This window comes from Hemiscyllium ocellatum, chromosome 14 (genome assembly GCF_020745735.1).
Source record: "Hemiscyllium ocellatum isolate sHemOce1 chromosome 14, sHemOce1.pat.X.cur, whole genome shotgun sequence".
Classification (NCBI taxonomy): domain Eukaryota; kingdom Metazoa; phylum Chordata; class Chondrichthyes; order Orectolobiformes; family Hemiscylliidae; genus Hemiscyllium; species Hemiscyllium ocellatum.
Genome location: NC_083414.1, coordinates 27280566 through 27297845, shown reverse-complemented (window position 1 = coordinate 27297845; position 17280 = coordinate 27280566). Strand labels below are relative to the sequence as shown.

Here is a 17280-nt window from a genome sequence, read left to right as displayed (position 1 = left end):
TTCTCACAAGGGCTCAGTCCAAACACTAAAAAAATGAAAGCACCTTCCAAACAAAAACAAAGAAAGCCAGAATGCAAGGGCTAAGCCCTACCACAAAATCAACATAGTCCTTTTCTTAAAGTAAAAGAGAAAAGAGTAACACAGGCAGCTAGTGAAACAACAGCTCCCTAATGAGAACGGAGTTACGCCTGAAACACATTGACTGTGTAAATCAGGCAGTTTAGAAATCAATCTTCAATTAAAAAAAAATACCAATTAACAAATGTAATTCAGCCAGTTCAGGAATCAGGTTTCGCCAAAAAAAAAAGCAGAAACCCAAAGCAGCAGTAATACACTGACTGTGGCCCAGCCAGTGCAGAGTGAGTCCCTTAAACTGAGGAGATTCCAAATCTCTTTTTTTTAATTGAACAGTATGAAATACAGTTAACAATAAACAGAAAGCAGCGGTTCACAAAAAAAACCACTATATACAGGGGAAAGAGCAGCAAAGCCAAACCCCAAATCCCAATGTTTAACCACTTTTCAGGGAGATGAGGACAAACCTCAAATCCCACTTCCATTTGTCACAAAGATATCAGTAACAAACACCGACAAGACAGTGCAATCAAATGAGAAACAATGCGTAGAACACAGACCCAATATAGCTATATAAAAGACACCTGACACCCGTCTACACCACATACTGATCAGACCGTCCTTGGCTAGCCTTCCTGCAGGACAGTCATTGGCCTTCCTGTCTCTGACTGGCCCTGCCCAGGCCTGCTTTCCTCCAGGCTGGTCGTGGACCGCCCAGCTCCCAGTCGCCCCGCGTACTGACAGGACTACCTTGGGCCACTTTCACACGGGCTGGTTCAGAGGGGGCAGATTTGTTTTGCTGCTACCCCGTTTGCGAGGTAACAGTTTTCAGGTGATCCACATGTTTGTTCAAGATCACCTCACCTGCTCAGACTTTGTAACTCTCGGGACCTGACCTTGCACCAACCTTGCCTCGTACCTATACAGGACCATTTCCATCAAACTTAATCCCTAAATTGTCTCTCTCAGTTAGAGGAAGCATGTGGTGGGCATTGGTGTTCCAGCTGCCATTTCACCTTCCCTGCCCCACATCTGGGAATATTAGGTTTAATCTGGTACAGAGTCTTCTCCCCAGAAGTAACTCTGCTGGAGTTATCTCTGTTGTGCGTGAGGGATGGTCCTATAATCGAACAGGAATTGGGACAGTTTGGTATTGAGTGATGCTGTAGGCAGCTTCTTTAAGCCTACCTCCAATATTTGGATTGTGCTTTCTGCTTGACTGGACCCAGTCTTCAACGACAGGATCAAACAAGTCAAGCTTCCCAAATGAAGGCATGATTCCAGAAATGCTTACCCCAACTCCAAGATGATTATTGCGAATGAATATTCTTTAGGCATGTGCTGTTTTCTCCCAACACTACTGAAGTAATTGCACATCGGTGGGTATCCATCACTAAGTCACCCTTTATTTAATTGTGTCCAGTACACTGGCTGTGGCCAACCAGTTTGGAGTCAGACCCCTGAACTAAGGAGATTCTAAATCTACTGTTTACTTATTTATTTTTTAATAGAATCATAGGATCCCTGCAGTGTGGAAGTAGGCCATTCAACCCATCAGGTCCACACTGCCCCTCCACACAGCATCCCACGCAGACCCACCCCCTATCCCTGTAACTCTCATGGCCAATCCATCTAGCCAGTATATATTTGGATTGTTAGGATGAAACCAGAGCATCCTGAGGAAACCCATGTAGACTTGGGGAGAATGTGCAAACTCCACACAGAGAGTCACCCGAGGCTGGGATCAAACCCAAGTCTCTGGTGCTGCTAGACAGCAATGCTAACCACTGAACCACCATACCACCCCCCAAATCTACTGTTTATTTTCTTCTTATCTTCTTTCAGAATCAGTTCCCTAAACTGAGTAGATTATCCACTTTTTTTTCCTCCTGGTTATTTATTTTTCTTTTTTTTTGCTCTAACTGAGGAGACTCTAAATCTGGTTATATTTTGTTTGCATGTGTGCATGTGTGAGATGCAGTGAAAGACAATAGATGTAAATCTCCTGGGTACAATTTTGTTGTTTTTTTTGAGACACAGTGAAAGACAAATCCACTGTTTTTTTTTCAACAGTACTTTTATTTAGGCTGACTGCCAAATCATAATAAATAAGAGAACACAGTGTTTTATGCACAATAAATTGTTTATTTTTCATGCAATCTAACCAGCAGAATTTAAATATACATGAACACTAGTAAAGATATATAATTTTGACACAAGAGGAAAGCCTTGGTAATATTATGTAACTGTATAGTTGGATAACTTCAGATATTAGCTGCATTAATCACTGAAAAGGTTCAGAATGTAGCCACAATACTTTAAATCCACTATTTATTTTAGTCAGCTAGGGCTTCCTGATTGGCCTAGGTTAACAACCTTCATCAAGGATTTCATTGTCAACGAGATCCACGTGGTTCCAATTATACAAAGAACTAATTGTAAAATAATATGAATACAGAGGAACCTCGATTATCTGATCGACACAGGCGGGGAGTACTTTGTTCGGATAATCAAGTCTTTGGACAATCGAGGTTCTTCTGTAGATGCAAATGCTCTAGCCAATATTTAAAACATGACATCATTTGCCTATTCTTGCATGGCATCGTCTTGACCTCAGAAGATTGTATTTTTATATTCAAAGATTGAGTTTATAATTTAGATTAGTGTGCGTGGATAAGCAGGAAACAAGGAATGCCACATTATTGGAGGCAATCACCTTTCAAATGAGATGCTAAAAAAGTACTATCTGACCTCATGGCTGAACTGGGTACTAAAGAGCCAGGAACACAAATTAATGACAAGCAAAATACTTTCACAGCGTTCTGGTCAAGAAACAGATGATTAAAAAAAATTTCTAGCATCGTCTGTAGAAAAAACATCCAATAAATTCCAGGAAGCAAAGAAGGCATATGAAGAGAAATTATCAAACTTATGGTCAAAGAAGTAAGTTTTGAGGTGGCCTTTGAAAGGGAAATAAAAATCTAGAAATAAGGAAATAAGCAACTGGAAGTCAAAGAGACTTGGGTTTTTCACAGAAGTTCAATATCCTAGATTGCATGATAACTCTCAGAACAAAGACGACATTTGCTCATGGACGAGCCTGAACCTACAGTTCTTTAATGTGAAGAGGCCATTTGATTGTGGCTAGCACATGAATAACCAGTAAATTCTCCTTCTCTTAATGGCTGCCATGGGCACATCAAAAAGATTGATCATTAACTTGTTTGGCCAATTGTGGTCATCGCATCCAGAGCTGGGACTTGAACCCAGAGCTTCTAGTTCAGAGGTAGGGATGCTACCACTGTGCCACAAGATCTCCTCTATTTGAGGAGTGGTGTACCACTAGAGCAGCTTGCCATGATAAAGACAATGTCCATGGAGATGAATTGCATGAGGTTTATGGAGGACGGCTGGGTAAATGAATTCTGAGCATAGAGACCAAGGAGGGAGATGGGAATATTGAAATCATCGAAGATAATTAGTTGTTCATGTTAATGTTATTTATAGGACTTTGCTGTATGTAAAATACCTGTTCCATTACACCACTAAAATAAATCATGGCATGGAATCAGATGCATTATGACCTAAAGAAGAGCTGGTTGTAAACCAACTCCTGAACTTTGAATTTTAATTTTCAATAAAATTGTCTCTTGGGCTTCTTCCCACCATGAAATCTTTTTGGTTTTGGTTATGTGTTCACATCTAACCACATCCTTCTCCACTCCCAGAGTCAGTCAATTTGGAAGAATTTTCATTGTGATTATGAAAATCTGTGAAAGGAAGACCTGAGCAGTCTCCTGATGTGAGGAAAATAATACAGATGGTGGGCAGATCTGAGAAGGGAGAAAACTGATAAACTGTTTCAACAAAAAAATGTCTTATAATTGGTTGTTTCTTGCAGGAAAAGCTCACATCCTGGAGGTATTGAATGCCCTGTATCGTGAACTTGCCGCCTGTGAGCTTCTGTCTGGAAAGTCTTTGGAAAATGCTCAGAGTCACCAATCCCTGGTGAATCCACTGCTTATATCATGCTGATGACCTGCAGACTGGCTTTTCCTTTTTGATCATCGAGCACTTCAAACATTTCCCATATATCTATAATTCTTGTACTCTCTGCAAATTTGTTAAAATGACATGTGGTGCCTTACTTAACACAATGTTAAACTTATCATCTAAAATAATTTGCTTCAGTAGACAGACACTATATGGTGTTAGTTCCTTAACTGTTAATCTTTACTATTTGAAGAACCAAGTACTCAAGATTTATTCATAAAATTGCATTTGACAAATGCAGTGGTTCAACAGAAATGCTTGTGTCTTTCAATAGTATTATGTGAACCATAGAAGTATTAAAATAAGAAAGACCTCAATGTTGGGTAGAATTTGTCATAAAACGTGCCACATTAGATTTAATGGGATAGGCCATGTGACATAAGTCAGTGCAGTAGAAGTAACTATGGATAGAAAGGCAGCTGTGAAATGAAATGCTGCAGCCATAATCTAGGTACATTATGGCATGTATCAGTCAAAACTGAGGAATTTGTTTTTTTAAATATCAGGTAACTGCTAATAGTCCAATTGTTATTTTACAGCATTGTATATAAATATATATATTTATTCCTTTGCTATATTATGGAAGGAAACGAATCTGACAAGTTTAAAGAATGGCATTGCTCTCATTTAGCAGTAGTCAGTTCTACTATAACGCAATGGTTCCGTTCTCGTGCAAGCCCATATTGTAAGAAAATTGCATAATAGCAGCACCATTTAAACTAATGGGGCCAGAATCATATTATAACCAATACACACTTTAAAAGTTTGTGCTTTGGAAAGTGCCCTCAATTTGTCGACAGTGTTATAGCGAATTCACATTAACAAAACATGCATTATAGCAGAACGACCAGCTTATTCAGGTGCTTTTAAGTAGCTGCAACTAACATTTGCAGTTTATAAGCAGAATAAAGCAACTCCAAGCCACAATCTTTGATTCTACCAGTTATTTCTATTGGTTCTGGTAGCCAAGCTAAAGTTAAATTTATTGGCACCACATCAGTATGATGTGATCTCTGGAGCTGAAATTATTTAACAACTCTATACTGCACTGATGCTCCTGACACTTTTCCCTGCTTGCTGTGAATTTGTCAAAAAATTAAGGGAGCTTTGTGACTGTTGGTGTGAATAACCAAGCATCAAGGCTCAGCCATAATTTCTTCCTCCAAACAATGCAGCTCATAGCAGGTTGCCCTGACAGTATTATTTTGGCAACAAACAATAGCTATAACTGGCTCCAGGGTGACCGCTTAGTTCTACTTAACACTAAAGCTTGTGGGTGCTTGGCTGTGTTTGTGGTTTAGTTCTCCAGATGAAACAGTGAATGGTCCACCTGATTGCTTACAAACATATGTTCAGACATTCACAAAGCCCAATGTTTATCAAGAAATTAACTAACAGTTAGTTGGCTTGTCCTGAACTCGGGCCAGTATATGCTACGGTATCCTTCAGGAGTATGTGTGAAGGCTGTGCATTATAGGATTTGTACTAACTAAGAGGAAATCTGAAGTAGAAAGTCCTGGGTTGAAAACATAGACAAGGCTTAAGAATGTTGGAGGGAGTAGTTTGTATGTGCAAAGTGGCAGCTGTTTTATGTGCATTACCAATCAAATCTCAAGACACATGTACAAATTAAGTCTGTGTTATATATTCACATCAGAGAAGATGGGCAGATACATTGCCAACTGCATTATCTGCCTTGCATTTTGAGTGTGAGGCAGAACATAACAAGCTCTTTATTTTATATGTTTGACTTTTAAAATAAATGCAACAGCTTTTATTTTCGCTGTCATGTTGGATTATTGTTTGCAGTGAGTATTGGTTGTTGTGGCAAGATCCCAATCCAGTCTCCATAGACAACAGAAATGATAATTGAAATATGATAGACACATTAGACATCTCCACTATCACTTTCCAAACAATATAATAAATGGATTTATTTTCAATGGAATAAGTTCAGGTAATTTCATGCAAGACGCTGCAATATGTCATGGTGACTGCGCTCAATAAGGTAACTGTGAAAAATCAGCATGCTGTCAATAGCATTGTTTGCTTGTTATCCTTTTCATTTTCAAGCTCCCTTTCTATGTTTTCCTTATTTTAATTGTTTTATTGACAGCCACACTTTATACTCTTGCTGTTTTCAGGAAGAAAGGTGCTAAAATGTATGTAATTAGGTAGAATATAGCCATTGGTTTGCCTGTTTTGCAACCAAAATGTGGATGCACACAGGGCCAGTTACAGGGACCAATATCCTGTGCTCCAAAGAAACTCCAAAGCATCTTCCAAACCATTTTTGGTTCACTCATTTTTCAGGTGTATAAGCCAGCTACCTAAGATCAGCATTAAGGTCCATGCATGTACTAATAAGGAAATTAAAACAAGGACCGTTCTAGGATATTGAGCTGCCATTTGGTACAGTAATCGTTTCGCAGGCAGTTGTAAAACCTGCAGAAGCAAGAGTGCTTTGCAGTACTGCCAAGATTGCTGCTAGTTTTCTTTCATCCATCTTCCTAATGTTCTATCCACAGCTTCAACTCCCCACCACACACCTGTGACTTACCTCAGAGTCACTACCTGTGAGGCATGTGGCGTTAAATTGATCCATTGGGAGTGGATGAGCTTCTTCTCAAGTGCAATATATGCCCAGCAACTCCCAACAACAATGTTAAGATGGTGTGAAACCCAATATCAGGCTGACGTCTGGGCTTCTCGCTTGGAAAAGGATGCATTGTGTTCATTTGATCTGTAAATGGGCCAAAGAAGAAATTCAGTTTCTGTACCCTAACTTTAATGTTTGACTACCTTTTGATACACACTAATTGGGCTCAGTGATTAGCCCTACTGTCTCACAGCACCAGTGACCCGGGTTTGATTCCAGCCTCAGGTGACTCTCTATGTAGAGTTTGCACATTCTTGTCGTATCTAGGTCTCCAGTTTTTTCCCACAGTCCAAAGATGTGCAGATTACGTGGATTGGCCATGGTAAATTGTCCCATATTATGCAGGGATGAGCTAGCTAGGTAAATCAGTCATGGTAAATGTGGGGTTACAGGTATTGGGTGGGATCCTGTTTAGAGGTTCAATTTGGACTAAATGGGTCGAATTACCTACTTCCACACTATAGCGTTTCAATGATTCTAAGTATGGGCTGGATTTTACTGATGGAGTAAAACAGAACTTGGCTGGAAACATTCAACACAACAGACAGCATCTGTGGAGAAAGAAACAGCATTAACCTTTCAAGTTCAGTTCCATGATTTTCTATCCACCTGTGTGAATGAACGGCATTTTTTCAAGAAGTTTAGTCTGCCAGCACACACTCGAACTCACTTGTTCAATAAGAATCTGCAAATGAGAGAAATTACTCATGGAAACCTTCAGTAGACACTATTGTACCAAATAGGCCCTCACCAAGATTGCACAACGTCATTGGAGAACATAGTATTTAAACTGAGTTAGAGAACCAGTAACTGAAGGTTGCAAATGGGCTTCCCAATAGCAGTCCCACCTAAAGGGGAGGGTAAGGATTGTAGAGAATGCTCTGCTATTACAGGCAGCTCGAGGCATGTTGTGGATTGGCAGGTGGGAAGGTTGGGGGGGGGAGGTGGGACAATGGGCATTAATTATTAAATTATTATTGATTTAGAAGTAATTGTGTTATGTGCATCAGCACATCAAATGCTCTGCACACCCTACACAGAAAAGTTAAAACAATAATCTGAGTGTCTCAACCACTCTTAGTTTATGTTCGATGCCTGGAGCTGTCGCTAAAATGAATGGTGTTCTAGAATATATTTTCAGGACATGGGGTGGCATGGTGGCTCCGTAGTTAGCACTGCTGCCTCACAGCGCCAGGGACCCAGATTTAACACCACCCTCAAGTGACTGTCTGTGTGGAGTTTGCACATTCTCCTTGTGTCTATGTGGGTTTTCTCTGGGTGCTCCAGTTTCCTCCCACAGTACAAAGATGTGCAGATTAAGTGAATTGGCCAAGCTAAATTGCCCGTAGTGTCCAGCAATGAGCAGGCTCGGTAGGTTAGCCAGAGAAATGCAGGATTGCGGGTGGGGTGGGTGGGGGGGTGTGGGTTAGCTGGATGGGATGCTCTATAGAGGGTCAGTATGGACTCAATGGGCCAAACAGCCTGCTTCCACACTTTGAGGATTCAATGATTCAATGACAATGGGACTCCCAAGATCACTGGGTCTCCAAACCCAAGAGAATGCATAATACAGTTGGGTTTAGGAAATAATGCAGATATACTACGTTTATTCTGAATAATTATTTAAATTATATAATTTAGAGAAACTATATAAGCCAGAAAATGTTAGACCAGTTAAAGTCTAGTTTAACACCCAAATACTCTCCTGAACCTCCCAATCTCCACTGTGACCAGATCCAAATAGCTCCTGACCAGACTAAACCCAATCATCCCTGAACTCCCCAATCACCCTTTCAAACTCAAAGACAGCCCCAACCAAATCTGACCCAACTAACCACCACCCACACTCCCACCAACACCTGTCTACCAATACTACTTGACTACCTCTCCAATTAGACCCAGCTATCCCAACTGGACTTATTGACCCCCATCCAGATCTGGCTATGCCCATACCACCTAAATACCCTAGCCCAACTACCCACTTATTCACCTAACCACCCTTCTCATCTCACCCATACCACTTCACCCACCTGATCAACTGACCCAAATAACCATTCACTCACCTACTTACTGACATTCATTAAAGGACTGGACCTTTAAACACTTAGCTGAATGCAGCAGGTCATGCCATAGAACAGAGCCATATTGTCTCTGGCATAGTGGTAATGTTACTGGTCTAGTGATGCAGAACTTCAGGTTAATATTTTGGGGACACGGTTTTGAATCCCATCAAGGTAGCTGGTGAAATTGAAATTCAGTAAAAGTCTGAAATAAAATGTTTGTCAGTGGCAATCATGTAACCACTGCTGATTGTCATAAAAGCCAGAACCTAAGTGTGACTCCAGATCCACAGCAATTGGTTTGACTCTGAACTGCTCTCTGGTAATAATTGCTGGCCTAGCCAGTAATCTCCATATCTCATGAATTAATAAAAAAAACTCGACTCCAACAGTGGTACATTGGTGCACATTCCTTTGACAGCCTGGATTGGAAAATCACAGAAGAAATGTTGGATCAAAGAAATCTTTCTGTGCATTGTTGATACTTGGAAGCTGAGGACATTTTTTTGATTTGTTAAATGTTCTCAGATCATTAGGCAATTACCTCTTCTCACCAACCACGCTGGAGGCTAAGAGAAATCTTTGTCCCTTATAACTGGTCATCACATTATAATATTGAGCAAGAAGATGGATGCTTTTGTTGTTCGATGTTTCCTATCCAGTGGAATCGCTTACAAAAAACAATACTTGCTTTTCTCACTGTTCGCACTCACAGAGGACACAAAGCTTTTACCTATGTTTTCTTAACATTTTTGTAAGTTATCTGTGAGCCTATTTGCTCCTGCAATTATTATAAACCTCCTGAGATGAAGCTGACTTCTCATAGGCTCCTCAAATCTTTGGATGGCTAAGGAATCGTGTAACTCATTTATGGCAGTCTAGCCCTTCAAAATGTAAATCTTCTTTGGAAACCTAATTGGCTCCTCTCCAATGATGAAACCAAGAGGGAACACAGCCTCTTTGATATGCATGCGAGTTGTTCCACTGTTAATGGGAATTAGATTCTGGTTACCTGCAGTCTACAGAAGAATGGACTTCACAGAAATATAAAGAATCTTAAGTCTCTGCGAAAAAGCATACCAAACATCGTTTTTGTCTCCTTAAGGTACTGCATGAATACTTTGCAGTCTGCTTGGCATGGAGTTCTCCAAATGGTTTTTCAATCTATATAGTTTTTCACATCAAATTGACTGAATTGCCTTGATTTCTTATGAAGCAGAGGAAGGTCTGAAGATCTTCTTACAATTGCTATTTTTTTCCATGATGCACTTTAATGAGAAAAACTCTCTGATGTGTTTGCATACAGGAGGGCAGTAGATTTCACCACATTTGCTCCCAATTGTTTGGAGAGGTTGCATAAAATCTCCTGTCTTGTTTAATGCTCTACCACCATCTTTCACTTCGTGTCACAATCACTCAGATTATCATATATAGCCGAGGGCTGACAGGTGTTAGACCTCTACTCAGCTACACCAAGTTCCATTTATACATTTATAAATCCTGAATATTTTTGCCATTTTGTATCTCAATAAATGTAACTCCTCATCTAGTCTACCTCCTCAAGGTTGACTGCAGGAAATGGTTGAATGATTGAGAGGGTGGGTGCCTGCTCTGCCAGAACTGTCATAAAACTAACTTTGAAAATTTGAGCAGTTAATTTTTGAACATCTTTATTTGAGAGGTGTCATTAAATGGAAAGATTTATGCCAATTGCTTTTTTTTGCCAAAAATTGTAAATGTTCTTTTGGCACAGGCTTCTGATGTTACTGGAAATAATAAATACTTTTACCAATTTTGTTTTGCTTTTTAAAACTGACAGCTCATATAAAAGTCAACACCGTCTCTGAGGTATATTTTTGAAATTCATGAAATTTAAACAGCTTTCAAGATGATGCTAAATATAACAAAATATATTAGATAATGTTGTCCTTTATCCCAGATCAAATTGGTGCATTGTTGACCTTGCATTCTGCAAAAATAAGATTTTAAAAGGAGACAAAACAACATTTTATATTTCGCCAGAGCATATATGTTTCTCTGAGCATAGTCTCCATCACTCATGCAATTGCACTGAAGTCTTTCACATTTGAATGACTCAGTACACACCATAAGAAACATCTCTCTGGTGAACCTTTGGAAAGTTCATAAAGAGCTCTTTATTACCTTGTCAGCTGAGTGTGGTAATGGACCAAAAATAAATAAAATGCAACTGTCACAGCAATGTGAATATGGCAGACTTCTTCAGAAAATATTAGTCAGCTTTGGCTGGGAATTTTCCAGATGTAATGGTTCAAGATTTGTGGTAACAAATTTTTCTGCCTGTTAGTTAGATTTTTCCTTGCTTCTTTAATCCCTGTCATTTTTTGTGTGGGAAATAACCAAGTGCATGCTTGGAATGGCACAACACCCACCAAGAACATCAAGATACTGAGTGAACGGAGCAACCGACTGTATATGTCCTTCTACATTAGCTTAAAAGATTATGGCATGAGCAGCGAAGGAAATGAAGGGGAAATGTACATGAGTGGGTAAATTCAATGTCAAATCAAACACAGGAAAATAAATCAAAAGATGGGAGGGAAGATCGGATTTAAGAGAGAAAAAAAAGCCTTATGCTTTAGTTGCGTGGAAACAAATCTAAATTGCACAGATTGAATTGGTTCAATCAATGTTGTATTTAACTGTTATTTATAACAGAGTACAAGTTCTTGAATTGCATTAAGTTGTCAATTTATGGATACTTACTGCCATTGGTTCAGTCAGTTGTCTGGCAATAAAGTAAGACCCTGACAGTAGGTGACCAGCCTGCTGCCACTTCTTGGTGTCTTCTTAATGACTTGATCTTGTTGGTTTCTTCTCCAAGCCCAACACCTTGCTTTGGGGAGAAATGTTTATATAAATTATAAATCTTACGTGGGGTTGTATCATTACATAATTTTTTTTCAACCTTGCTTATTGCCTTCCCAGCAATTTCTTGTGTTTGTCCATGAGTAGCAGTAGCTCAAGCCCACAGTAAAGGATCAGCTCAAAGCACAATTAATCACTGCCTGAGCCTGTAATTCAATTAATTATCACAGGACTTAGTAACACAATAAATTGGCTGTTTGATCCAGTAACACAATCAATTGTTGTTTGACAAGGCACAGAAATTTAGCAACATCCATCTGTTTGAGCAACAAAGCCCTATTGGCAATTCGCTGAGATCAATTGATTATGGTCAGCTTTATAAAAGCCATGGGTTTTTTAAATTCAATGACCCTCCAAAAGGAAGGCCCCACAAGGCTGGGTACTCAGCCCCCTACTGTACTCCTTATAAACACATGACTATCTGGCTAAATTCCACATCAACACCACATACAAGTTTACTGACAATTCAACCATTAGATTAGATTAGATTACTTACAGTGTGGAAACAGGCCCTTTGGCCCAACAAGTCCACACTGACCCGCCGAAACGCAACCCACCCAGACCCATTCCCCTACATTTTAACCCTTCACCTAACACTACAGGCAATTTAGCATGGCCAATTCACCTAACCTACACATTTTTGGACTGTGGGAGGAAACCCACGCAGACACGGGGAGAATGTGCAAACTCCACACAGTCAGTCGCCTGAGGTTGGAATTGAACCCAGGTCTCTGGCGCTGTGAGGCAACAGTGCTAACCACTGTGCCACTGTGCCACCCATTATAGGTCTGATTTCAAGCAACCTCAAGACAGAGTACAGGAAGGAGATAGAGTGCTTAATGTTATAATATAAAAACAACAATCTCTCCATCAACATCAGTGAAACAAATGAGCTGGTCATTGACTCTGGGAAACGGATGGAGGGCACACCCATCTCTGCAGCAATGGTGCTGAAGTGGAGATGGTCGAGAATGTCAAATTCCTGGGAGTCATGATCACCATAAATCTGTCCTGGTCAACCCATGTTGACACTACAGTCAAGAATGCACAACGACGCCTCTATTTCCTCAGGATGTACAAGATATTTGGAATGTTCATAATGACTCTTACAGATTTTTATAGATGCACCACTGGAAACATCCTGTCTGGTTACATCGCAGCATGGATATGACAGTTGCTCTTCCCAAGACCATCAGAAACTACAGAGAGTTGTGAACATAGCCCAGTCCATCATGCAAACTAGCCTCCCATCCACTGACTTCATCCAAACTTCCCACTGCGTCAGGAAAGCAACCCCGAAAGACCCCTCCCACCCTACTTATACTCTCTTCTGTCAGGCAGAAGGTATACATGTTTGAATACATGTATGAATACATTCAAGATCAGTTTCTTCTCTGTTGTTTATCAGACTTTTAAGTGTTAATGTTGATCCTCTCTGCACTTTCTCAGCAACTGTAGCACTGTATCTTGCAGTCCGTACTGTTACCCTGATGCACTTGTACAGTGCAATCTGCCTGTAAACATAGAAGACAACACTTTTCACTGTACCTCGGTGCACATGACAGGAGTAAATCAACTCAAGTCAAGTAAAGCATTTGATTTTTGAAATGTCCAACAATAACTAAAACTTGAAGGTATTAGTTATTTTTAGGAGCAGACACAATAATTGAAATTAATTAGCACTTATAAAACCATTAAAAGTATACTGAGACTGAAATGGACAAGCCCTCACTTTTTGTGGTAGGTTTATTTTGTATCTACCCCATAAGTATATAAACTTCACGGTGTTCAATGCATTTCAACAGTGCATCAGACAGCAAAGCGATGTCTTCGTAATGCTGAGATGGGGAGACAGTGGTGTAGTATAATGTCACTGGATTTGCAATTCAGAATTCCAGACCAATCTTCTGGAGATATGGATTTGAATTTGACCATGGCAGATGATGAAATTTGAATTCAATGAAATCTAGAGTAAAGAGTAAATCTAGGCAACTATGTAACATTGCTAAAAGTTGTAAAAACCCACATGGTTCACAAATGCCCCTTATAGAAGGAAATCTGTTGTCCTTACTTGATCTGATCAACATTGATCCAGATCCCACAGCAAAGTGGGTGACTCTTAAATACAGGCCTAGCCCCTGACACCCACATCCTCTGAACAAATTTAAAATAGTGAGCAGTAAGTGATGCTTTTTGGTCAGCAAACTTCTGATTTTCATATTTAACCAAGCATCTGCCTTATCTTAAACTGTTCTTTAGTTTGGACTGCAATAACCATGAGCAATACTTATATTGACAACAAATCCTGGAACAATGTTTACTGTTTGGCACAATCAGTTCACATCTGAGCCAGAAGAGGGAAGTATAGTATTCATAGACATTGCAATTGGTTTTCTGTACATCAAAGGCCTGTTGCTGCATTTTAAGCAGTCAAGCCAGGAGCTGTTAATGAATTTGCTTTAAACAGGAAGTTAAAGAGTACAGTAGCAGCATAGTGATTAAGCTATGTTTTGAAAATACATGCAATGATTGTTGTTAGCCAGCCATGACCTACGGTGGTGGTGAAAGAAAGAAAAATTTTCCACTTCAAAACCTAAGGAATTCACTCAACGGTATTGAAAAATACACGATTCCTATTTGAAGGTCCAACAGTAGAAAAATCCTTGAGCTTAAATTTGCAAAACAGCGACCATAAAGAGAGACCCCAATTGTCAGGTGGGCATTACAAAGCAAGCAAATCTATTGACTTGGAACCAAATCATTATAAAGCTTTCTGTCATCGGAAAGGCTGAAGTGAAACTTTTAGTAGATATGCGTTGTGATCCTCATAGAATATATAATGTAGATTCTATGAAAATATTATTGCCCTGCACTCTTAAAACAAAGAAAGGGGCCTACAAGTGCAAAGAATATTGTTGAGCCAAGGGAGTAGTAGAAATATAAAGAACAACAAAGAAAGATAAAAGAATGCAAAAAAACAAATAGAACCTTGTGAGGATTATCAAGATTAACACATAAATACCTTATATGCTTGAAGAAAATGAATATTAATTTAAAATATACTATAAATATATTACCTTGTTCTAATTTTAACAGTTGGAGTAAGAACATATGGTCCATCACAACCTGTTGAGTCAAGTGTTCCCTCTATCACCAGCATAGTTACCAGTGGACTTTAGACTATGAGCTTGACAGAGATAATGAGTAAATCACATCAAGTCATAGTGTTCTAAAATATGGAGACAGGCCCTTTGGCCCAAACTGGTCCATGCCGACCAAAACATCCATCAAAGCTAACCCCATTTCCCTGCAGTTGGGCAAGATCCTTCTAAACTTTCCTATCCATGTATTTGTCCAAATGTCTTTTAAATGTTGTTAATGTATCCATCTCAACCATTCCACTGGCAGCTCATTCCATATGTATACCATCCTCTGTGTAAAACAATTGCCCCTCAGGTTCCCTTTTATTCTCTACTCTCTAACCTTAAACTGATACCCTCTAGTCCTTGATTCTCCAACCCTGGTAAAAAGACTGAGTGCATTCACCCTATCCGTGTGTCTCATAATCTTATACATTTGCATAAATTCCCTGCTCCCCCACCCGCTGTCTCTTGGTCTCCTACTCTCTAAAGACAAAATAGCTCTCCATATGAACTCAGACTGTTGAGTCCTGGCAACATCCTTGTAAATTTCTTCTGCACTCTTTCCAGTTTAATAACATCCTTCCTATAGCAAGATGACGAAAACTGAACACAATGCTCCAAATGCAGCCTCACCAACATCCTGTACAGCTGCAATATAATTTGTCAACTTCTATATTCAATGCCCTGACTGATGAAGGCAAGTGTGCCAGAAGCCTTCTTCACTGCCCAGTCTATCTGTGATTCCATTTTCAGAGACGTTACAACTGAACTCCAAGGTCCCTGTATTCCACTTCACTCCTTAAGACCCTACCATTCACTATGAAATTTCCATCTTGATTTGACTTTCCAAAATGCAAGACCTCACGTTTTTCCATTTCACGGCCTTCTTCCCCAGCTGATCAAGATCCAACTGCAATTTCTGATAACTATTCTCACTGTCCACGATACCTCCTATTTGAGTGTCATCTGCAAACTTACTAATCATGCTATATATTCTCATCCAAATAGTTGTTTCAGATAACAAACAGTAATGGGCCCAGCACTGACCCCTGAGGCACTCCACTATTCACAGGCCTCCAGTCCAACAAGCATTCTTTCAATATTACCCTGCTTCCTACTATCAAGCCAATTGTGTGTCCGATTGGCCAGCTCCCCCTGGATTCCATGCAATCCAATCTTCCAGAGCAGTCTACCATGTGAAACTTTATCAAAGGCCTTATTGAAATCCATATAGATTATGTCTATTGGTCTGCCCTCGTCAGCCTTCATCAAAGAACTCTAACAAATTTGTGAGACATGATCTCCCACGCACAAAGTCATACTGACTATTTCTAATCAAACCCTGTCTTTCCAAATGCATGTATACCTTATCTCTCAGAATCTTCTCAAATAACTTACCTACCAGAGATGTTAGACTTACTGGTCTATCATTCCCAGGTTTTTCTTTGCAGCCCTTCTTGAATAAGGGCACAACAATCACTACCCTCCAGTCTTTCGGAACCTCACCTGTGGCTAGCGATGATGCAAAAATAACAGCCAGGGTCCCCGCAATTTCTTCTCTAGCCTTTTGCCGTTTTCTTGGATGTGTCTGGTCAGGACCAGGAGATTTATCCATCTTCATACATTCTAATACATCCAACACCTCCTCTGCTGTGATATAGAGCTCCCAAAGATATGACCACTAACTTCCCCAAGTTTACAGGTCTTCATGCTTTTCTCCATGGTATGTTGCAACTCACAAATTATCAAGAATAAATAGAGGTTTCCATTGTTGAAGAATAAATCACAGGCCATACTGTTGTCAAATTTATGCTTGTTGGATTGGCCAACCATTGGGTTTACCTTTAATAGGAATAGAGCATTTTCTATGTCTTTCATGAGCAGGCTGCATGAACTGACATACTAAGATTACTGCAAGCCACCAGAAGAAGTTTGCACAAATAATGAGCACCATAGAGTAAATGATGCTTTCACAGGACCTAGTGCCCCAAAGCAATGAGAGAAATGTAGAATAATGTTGTCTTATTTGTGACCTGTGTCACTGAGTCTGTGGGCACTCACTTACAGGAGTCTATCATTGCCAGGTTGGGATACTGATTGGAATCAGGAGTGAATGTGACTTTTATACACACCAGTGACATCCCTGCAGACTACTCATATACAGATTGCTAGTCATCTAAATAAGGGAAGGCAGGCGAAGGCTCAAAGAAGAAGCATTATCTCAAAGTATCTGGATATGTTTTCACTAGATGACAAATTACAAAGGGTGAGAGTGGGAAAGGACCAACAGGTCATTGGACATGATCATAGCTATTCTAAGCATTTTGCATGAAGCTGCATCCCACGTTTCTAAGCTATGACCACAATTACAGGCCTGCAGCTC

General features: G+C 39.9%; 1 protein-coding gene across 1 annotated transcript in view; it reads left to right on the top strand.

The window, feature by feature from the left end:
• Positions 1-5905, top strand: part of efcc1 (EF-hand and coiled-coil domain containing 1) — an 88667-nt gene extending 82762 nt beyond the window's left edge. The window contains exon 7 of the mRNA XM_060835152.1: positions 3977-5905. Within this exon, the coding sequence (XP_060691135.1) occupies positions 3977-4110 (134 nt within the window). The 3' untranslated portion in view covers positions 4111-5905. The remainder of the gene's footprint in view (positions 1-3976) is intronic.
• Positions 5906-17280: the final 11375 nt, after the last annotated feature.